Genomic DNA, 8,187 nt, shown 5'->3' with positions numbered 1-8,187 from the left:
GGGGACCTCAAGGGGGCAGAGCGGAGACTCGCAAGTCCTGCCAGGAGTCAAGGTGAGCACTCTGAGGGAGGACTGCGGTGACCCTGGACCCCAGAACAGAGTCTGTCCTGGGAGGCCATAGGGTGGAATGACCACAGGCACATTTCCTGACATCCGGGCTCTCAGAGGGACTGGGGACCTGGTATGAGGGGCGGGGCCTCAGGTGGGCAGAGGAGAGACTACAAGCCACCTGAGTCAAAGTGAGGACCCCGAGGGAGGACGGAGCGGACCCAGAAGCCCCGAAAAGAGGCCATCCCACAGAAAGGCGCCCCTGCTCTCAGCCATCCAGAGTCCCGAGGGCAGGACAGGCCCACGTGGTGTGTCCTGACTGCGGCACCTGGTCTCAGAGAGACCGGGGACTTAGTGTAAGTTCGCGGACGGGGGGGCTCAGAGAGGGAGAATCCCAGTTTCCGCCTGGCGTCAAGGTGAGGACCCAGAGGGAGGACTGCGGTAACCCTGGACCCCAGAACAGAGTCGGTCCCGGGAGGTCGTAGAGCGGGACCACCTCGGGCGGCATTTCCTCACATCCGGGTCCGCGTCCCAGAGCGAGCGGGGACCTGGTATGAGGGGCGGGGCCTCGGGTGCGCTGAGGGCAGAAACCCAGTTCCTGGCGGGAGTCACAATGAGGAACCTCAGGGAGGACTGACGAGACCCTGGACACCGGAAGAGAGGGGACCCCACGATTTCTACCTCGGCAGGCCGCGGGTGGACGAGCACATGGCAGCGTGCCGGGGCTTCCGCATCCGGGCCTCAGAGGGACCGGGGCGCTGGTATGGGGGGCGAAGCCTCAGGTCGGGAAGGCGGAGCTGAGGGCCTGTCAGGACAGAACGCAAGGACTGTGAGGGAGGACTGAGGGGACCCTGGACCCCAGAACAGAATCGGTCCTGGAAGGTCATAGGGCGGGATCACCCCAGGCCGCATTTCCTGACATCACGGTCTCGGAGAGACTGGGGTCCTGGTTTGAGGGGCGGGGCCTCAGGTGGGCCGAGGTGAGAATCCCAGTTCCTGCCGGGCATCAAAGTGGGGACCCGGAGGGAGGACTGCGGGGACCCTGGACCCCAGAACAGAATCGGTCCTGGAAGGTCATAGGGCGGGATCACCCCAGGCCGCATTTCCTGACATCACGGTCTCGTCTCGGAGAGACTGGGGTCCTGGGATGAGGGGCGGGGCCTCAAGTGGGCTGAGCGGGGAATCCCAGTTCCTGCCGAGAGTCAAGGTGAGGACGCGGAGGGAGGACTCAGGGGACCCTGGACCCCAGAAAAGAGTCAGTCCTGGGAGGTCATAGGGCAGGATGACCACAGGTGACATTTCCTGACATCCCAGTCTCGTAGAGAGTAGGGTCCTGGTATGGGGGGGGTCCTGCAGTGGGCAGAGGGGAGCCTACATGCCGTCTGACTCAAATTGAGGTCCCTGAGGGAAGACGGAAGGGACCCAGGACCCCAGAAAAGAGGCCATTCCACATAAATGTTCCCCTGCTGTCAGCCGTCTTGAGGGCCCAGGGCGGGATGAGCCCAATCGGAGTGTCCTGACTTCTGCATCTCCGTCAGAGAGACTCGGGACATAGCGTAAGGGGTGGGGGGGTCCTAGGTCTGTAGAAAAGAGAATCTGAGGTGCCAGTGGGAGTGAAGGAGACGACCGCGAGGGAGCACTGAGGGACCCTGGACCCCAGAACAGAGTCAGTCCTGGGAGGCCATAGGGTGGGATGACCTCAGGCAGCAGTTCCTGAAATGCCGGTCACAGAGGGACTGGGATCCTGGTATGATGGGCGGGGCCTCAGGTGGGCTGAGAGGGGAATCCCAGGTCCTGCCAGGAGTCAAGGTGAGGACCCCAAGGGAGGAGTGAGGGTACCAGAGACCCCAGAACAGAGGGGACACAACCGATCCTGCCCCTGCTGTCAGCCCTGGGAGGCCCCCAGGTGGGATGAGCACACGTGGTGTGTCCTGACTTCCGCATCCAGGGCTCAGGGAGACCGGGGACTTACTATAAGGAGGGGCTCTCAGGTGGTTGGAGCGCAGAATCCCAGGTCCCGCTTGGAGTCAAGTGAGGACCCTGAGCTAGCGCGGAGAGGACCTCCCACCCTAGAAGAGTGGGAACCAGGTCTCCTGCCAGCACGGGGGTCCAGGGCTGTGCCACAGTGTAGACCCGAGGTCTCCCCTCCTTTCTCTCCCAGGGGCTCCAGACAGCGGGAGGTGAAGGCCTAGGTCTGAGACACATGTCCTCGGGTCACAGAGCACAGGAGGCCGGCAGTGCCAGGACTGAAGGTGAGGTGTGGGCCCTGAGTGTGTGCCCGGTGGCTCCCGGAACAGAGGGGACCCCACGAGGCCAACATCCACTCCACCCACCCCCTGTCGCCCCCAAAGCCTCGGGCTGTGCCGGCTGCACCCTGAGGAGGCGCCTCACTTCCCCCGTCAGGTTCACAGACGACCGTCCACCAGGAGGAGAGCCCCTGTGAGGCCGAGGGCACCCCTGGAGAGGAGACCTGTAAGTGGCCTTTGTCAGAGCCCCCCAGGGTGGGTTTCTCAGCCCGGGCTGCTGACACTCCCTTTCTTCCCCAGGCCCGTGGGTCCCCATCTGTCACCCTTGCCTCCACTCCTGTCGGCTGCCGGACACCCGTCGTCATGCCTGTGGTTCAGATGGGTGACCTCCACCAGACTGAAGCCGACTTTCAGGACCCAAGAGAGGCTGAGGATGTGGTGGTTGCGCAGGAGATGGGGGCTGAGGAGGAGGAGGATGCATCCCCCTTGTCTCCCTCATCCTCTTCTTCCTCCTCCTCCTCCCCCTGCCCCTCCTCCTCCTCCTCCGTCCTGTTCCTGGACACCCTGGAGGAGGTGGATGACTCTGGGACACCCAGTGCCCCGCAGAGCCCTCGGGGTGTCTTCTCCTTCCCCACTGCTGACGACGCCGCCCCTCCATGGAGCCAGTCGGAAGACGACACCTCCAGCAGCCAAGATGAGGAGAGGCCCAGCACCGGCCTGGACCCCGCAGATGCCAAGTCCTCACACCCAGACCCATTCCATTTGAAGGCGGCTGACCTGGTGGGCTTCCTGCTCCTCAAGTACCGCACAAAGGAGCCAACCACAAAGGAAGACATGCTGAATGCGGTCCTCAGAGCTGACCAGGACCACTTCCCTGTGGTCTTGAGCCAAGCCTCTGAGTGTCTGCAGCTGGTCTTTGGGGTGGATGTGAAGAAGGTGGACCCCAGGGAGCACTTGTATGTCCTGGTCCCCACCCTGGGCCTCACCAGTGACGGGATGCTGGGCGGTGGGCAGAGCTTGCCCAAGAACGGCCTCCTGGTGATGCTCCTAGGTGTGATCCTCCTGGAGGTAGAGTGCGCCACTGAGGAGAAGATGTGGGAGGCACTGAGTGTCATGGGGGTGTATCCCGGGAGGGAGCACTTCATCTACGGGGAGCCCAGGGAGCTCATCACCAAAGCGTGGGTGCAGGAGGGGTACCTGGAGTACCGGCAGGTGGCCAACAGCGATCCCGCTCGCCACGAGTTCCTGTGGGGGCCCCGGGCCCATGCGGAGACCAGCAAGCTGCAAGTCCTGGAGCATTTCCTCAGGGTCAATACAAGGAATCTCTGTTCCTTCCTGTCCCTGTCTGAAGAGGTATTGAGTAATGAGGAAAATTGGCCCTGAGCCAGACTTGCAGCCGGGCTCCTTCCAGGCCCCTGTCCGGCAGCTTCTCCTGTCGGGCCGGAAGTGAGTCCATCCTTCACTGTGTATTTGGAGGGCGAGCAGGCAGCCTCCTAAGGGGTGACAGCCCGGGCCAGTTGGGGGGACACGGTGTACAGCATCTCTGGGCTCCTCCCGTCCCTTATGATGACACGGAAATTGATCTTTGTTTCCTGTAGGAATTTTTCAGTGGTGTTCCTTGTATCAGAAGATTTAATAAGCTTCACCATCTAACTTTGTCAATGGCATTAATCCCAATGTCTGTATCCTTATCCAGTTCAAACACAAGAGTTTTGCTGTTTTGTGAAACCAGTTGTAAATCTCCCATCTTACTGTGTCATCCTGAACAAGATAACATGGAATTAGAATTTGGGGGAGCAATGAGAAGAAAATGTCTCCCTCCCTCGGCCTCGCCCCAAGTGCCCTGAAGAGGGACGCCGGTACCTCGGAAATGCTCAGCCAGAGCGACCCAGTTCACTCTGGGTCCACGTGCTGATATCGCCTCCGTCTCCAGTGGTCGTGACCTTGAATAACCATGTTCTCTTAGGGGCAGGCCTGGTTTGTGGAAGGGAAGACATCTGGGTGCTTCTCTCTTTGTGCACGGGCTCGTTGACGTTGGGGACACTTTGCTGTGCCCAGAAAACTTAGGTCCCGAGGAGGTTGTGGAACTGAAGAATCGAGCCGTCCTGAGCAACCTGCAGCAGAAGTACCTGAGCACGCTCTCCAACCCCCGGTGGTTACTGGAGCCCGTGCCCAGGAGAGGCAGAAAGGGCGTCTTCCAGGTAGACGTCCCCAAGCACCTGATCCCCTTTGGGCAGGAGGCCTGAGCAGTGTGGGCTCTTGAGGGGAGGTGACCGAGAGACCAAGCTAAACCGTGACACGGTCAGCTCGCCGTCACGCCCTGGACGTGCTCCCCTGGTTCGCTCTGAATCGGCGCCGCCCTGGAGGGCGCTCCCCACTCTGTGCTGTTCCCGGAAACAGATGTGTCCACTGGGACGCGGGGACGGGGGAGCGGGACCCCTGCAGGGAGATGCCTCCCTGGGCTCGGTGACAGAGTCTCAAGGACTTTGGACCTCTAGGACAAGGGGAAGCGGCCTTGCAGGCCGCTCATTCTGGCCCTGCTGATTCTGGATTGTGTAGAGAAATATGTTTTGAGAGAGCTGGTGAGTGTTTTCCCCGCCTTTGTTCTGGTCACAACCCCTAGAGGGTCTGAAGAGCATCCAGGAGACGATGTGGGACGGCTGGAGCGGGCGCTGAGTGCTTGCCAGGGAGTCACCAGCCAGCGACGGCCTGACTCACGGGCAAGAGGACATCGGACTCAGAAACAGCACCGTCTGCCTCGCAGATGACTCTCGCCCTGTTGTAAAGTGTCCCTTGGCTCGCGGAGCCGGTGTGTTAGACGTGCCGCACGGCCGCTTCACGTGCCAAGAAAGGGTCCTAACTACAGCCTTGATGGAAGTGAGCAGTGCTGGTGTTCGCCTGGTGGGAGATCTTTTATACATTTGTGGGGGGTTTGGTCACTTGAGAGTAGGGATTCCAGTGGTTGTTACCTTCGAGGGTGACGGGCTTCCCCCCAGGCATTTGACTGCAACCCCCCGTCTCTTCGGAGCCAGGCTGCAGCGCTCTCAGCCCTTGGTGGAGGGGGTGGCCCTACGTTTCGGCGGGCCTCTGTGGGGGGGGCCCCTGGATCGGGAGCTGGAGACGCTGAGCTGCTGGTCAGAAACTTCTGGCATCCTTGGGGGACCCAGGAGGAAGACCCTTCTGCTCCGGGATGCATGAGTAGTGGGGGGGAGACACCCCCGAGGTCAGAAGCCAGGCTGTCTGTCCCCTGACGGGCAGGCCCGGCCCAGGGGACCAGACCTTCCTGGGCTCGCCTCAGTGCTCGCTCCCCACCTCCTTGGGCGGGTGTCCGAAATGCCACAGCTTCAGATGAAAGAGGCCGATGGGGACCAAAGCCTGCCCCCGGCCGGGGTCTCCAGCCTCCGCGGGCTTATCTGGTGAGACGTGTGCGGAATCGAACGCGAGAAAGAACACGGACCCGCGGTTCTCGCAGATTCTTTATTTAGCCCCGGGGAGTTTTGCTTGTCTTTATTAAAGCCCAAAATGTTCATGGTTACAGGACGGTGCTCTTCGTGTGTCTCTAGTGGTCTGTGAGCTCAGGGCTTTGGGTTGTCCTTGAACCGTTCGCAGAGAGCACACTTGTAATCTGAAGAGCCCTCGGGCTCTTCATCTGCCGCGGGCCTCCTGGTTGGGGGCCATGAGCAGAAGGGCCGCGAGCAGCATGCAGTAACCCGTGTTGCACGTGGACACCACCGAGCTGGGATCGGGGCAAACGGGGGGGCTTCTGGGCAGCTCCCCTGCACCGTCCCTTCCGGCAGTAGCCGGGGGCACTAGCGTGACATTCCTGGAGGTGCCCTCCCCACTCGGGCCGCCCTGCTCGCTGGAGGGACGCTGCACTACCACCAACCTGGCCACCCGGCCGGCAGACAGGACGCCAGGGAGCATGAAGGCCCGGATGCCGCTGGGCACCTGAGCACGGGGGGCTTCCCTCTGGGTCTTCCTGTCGGCATCTTTGGTGGAGTCATTCTGATGGAAAAACTGGGTGCATCTCATAGGTGGGGCGGCTTGCTTCTTTCTCTTTGGGGTGGTTGCGCTGGAAGCGGGCCGAGCAGTTGCTCTCGGGTCACCTTTTCTCCACATGTTCTCGATCAGCAGGGGCTTCTCTCTCTGAAAGTTGCAGTTGTGGTAGATCTGAAAGGACATGAATCATTCTCGTCATTTCGGGGGAAATATTCACTCCTCCCCGCCCACCTCCATCATAAAGGTCTTGTTTGACTGTGGAGAAAAGGTCTTTTTAAATTCCTGGCAAGGTTTATTTCGCCCTGGAGTGTGCGCTCACTAAAGCTACGTGGTGCCTGGGCTGAGGTGTCACTCTAGCTCCCTGACGTGAAGTGGCCCCTGGGTCTTCGGTCACACCCGCAGGGCATCTCTAAGGGGCGAGCCTTACATGACACGCCGGACTGCCTCAGCCTTCATTCAGTACTGGCTCGCAGGAAAAAAGTCCCCCTCGGGAATGAACCCCGTTCAGCACATCACTCATCCGCTCAGGACTGGGAAGCTGTTCCAGGAACAGAGAACTCGGGAGACGGAAGGGCTGTCTACGTTACCATCAGCCTTTTCTTCCCCGGAGAGCGACCCAGAGTGCCGGGCAGGTGTATTTTCCTGAACCCGTAGAGGTTCAGTTGGCGGATGAAGCTCTTCAAGCTGTCTGTTTCAAAGATCCTGTCTGCGCCGCGCCGGCGAAGAACCTCCCGCTGGAAAAGGTCTTCCTCGATGATCAGCATGTCTCCCTTGTCGTTCCAGCGCACGGACTTGAAGGCCTCGTCCTCCACTATCATCCAGAGCTTTCTCGGGAAGGAGAGCCCAAGAACACCGTGGGTTCCGTCCACGTTGGCGGGACCTGGGTTTGGGTCCTGTGGTGGCTGGTTGTCTTGGGAGCCTGGATCTTGGCTCTCGGCCTGGTCGCCGGGCTTCTCCAAAATCTCCCTCGAATCCACCTTTGGATCCGGGGATGAACCCGATGGGGCCCCCGCTGGGGGCTCTCCATCAGCTGCGGGGGCCGCCGTGGCCGTATATTCCTCGTCGGGGCTCTGACTCGCCATGCAGCTAGTCTAGACCAGGCACATGCTCTCCCTGAGACCAGATCACTGAGCTCTCAGGGCAGAAGTGCCTTCAGTCTGAGCAGGGACGCCCAGTAAATAGTGTCCGCAGAATTCTAGAATCTCGGTAGCAGGGCAACCAGCGACTTTGGTCATCGTCCTCTTTATGTGTCACGTGAGGTCCCAGAGTTGGTCTGGACAGGGAGCCCTGGCCGAGGGGAGGGGAGGGGAGGGGTACAGAGCCCCCAGCTTCTCTGTTTTCCAGAAGTGTAGGAAGGTATGTTCAAGGTCCCGGCGAAAGGCTCCCATCTGCTGCCAGGCACCTTTCTCCCAGGGGCCAGGCCCTGAGTGGGCGGAGAGACATGATCCTGTTTCCATCCCCGAAGGTTGGGGAGGCCTGTTGCCAGCCTCCGATTTGTTCAAGGGCCAGGCCCTGGCTGGCCCTGGCTGGCCCTGGCTTGGCTGCCACCAAGGCGGCAGGGGTGAGATGGGCCCCGGGCGACTGCACCTCCCGGAAGTGGTGCTCCGAGTGGGCTGGTTGGCCCGGGCTGGCTGGCAGCGCCCGCCCCCCCCCCCAACAGCTCCTGCCTTGGTCTCTTCCAGCTGCTCCTGCTGGCTGGTCGGTCCAGCTCTGATGGGCCATAAGGAAGTGTCCCGTTCTCCTGCCCCTGGGTCGAGCTGTCCCCAGAGTGGGGCTGTGTGGGAGCGTGTGGGGGCACTCCCCACGTCCCACTTCAGTGTCACCAAAGCACCTGGCACATAGGGTTCCCCCCGTGCCGCGTGAGCGGATGGCCGCATCCTCCCCTGTGCTTTGG

General features: G+C 61.2%; 2 protein-coding genes across 5 annotated transcripts; one reads left to right on the top strand and one right to left on the bottom strand.

The window, feature by feature from the left end:
• Positions 1-5,829, top strand: LOC140691950 (melanoma-associated antigen 8-like). 4 transcript variants are annotated; one of them, XR_012067561.1, is made up of 5 exons: positions 698-809; positions 2,210-2,300; positions 2,452-2,520; positions 2,595-4,495; positions 4,918-5,829. XR_012067561.1 is itself a non-coding variant. In XM_072956481.1 (4 exons), exon 4 carries the CDS (start codon positions 2,658-2,660, stop codon positions 3,675-3,677), a length of 1,020 nt encoding a protein of 339 aa, XP_072812582.1. In that variant the 5' UTR covers positions 1-52; positions 2,210-2,300; positions 2,452-2,520; positions 2,595-2,657; the 3' UTR covers positions 3,678-5,829. The 4 variants fall into 4 exon arrangements, 3 of the variants coding, with proteins under 3 accessions (XP_072812582.1, XP_072812580.1, XP_072812581.1); XM_072956481.1 differs by lacking the exon at positions 698-809 and adding an exon at positions 1-52 and having other exon boundaries at positions 2,595-5,829; XM_072956479.1 differs by having other exon boundaries at positions 2,595-5,829.
• Positions 5,758-7,481, bottom strand: LOC140691949 (heat shock transcription factor, X-linked member 3-like). The gene is made up of 2 exons (XM_072956478.1): positions 6,881-7,481; positions 5,758-6,464 (listed from the first exon to the last, which is right to left on the bottom strand). Exons 1-2 carry the CDS (start codon positions 7,373-7,375, stop codon positions 5,940-5,942), a joined length of 1,020 nt encoding a protein of 339 aa, XP_072812579.1. The 5' UTR covers positions 7,376-7,481; the 3' UTR covers positions 5,758-5,939.
• Positions 7,482-8,187: the final 706 nt, after the last annotated feature.

The sequence above is a fragment of the Vicugna pacos genome, chromosome X (assembly GCF_048564905.1).
Source record: "Vicugna pacos chromosome X, VicPac4, whole genome shotgun sequence".
Taxonomy (NCBI): Eukaryota; Metazoa; Chordata; class Mammalia; order Artiodactyla; family Camelidae; genus Vicugna; species Vicugna pacos.
Note: the sequence above shows the minus strand (reverse complement) of the source record. Positions and strands in the feature narration are given on the sequence as shown.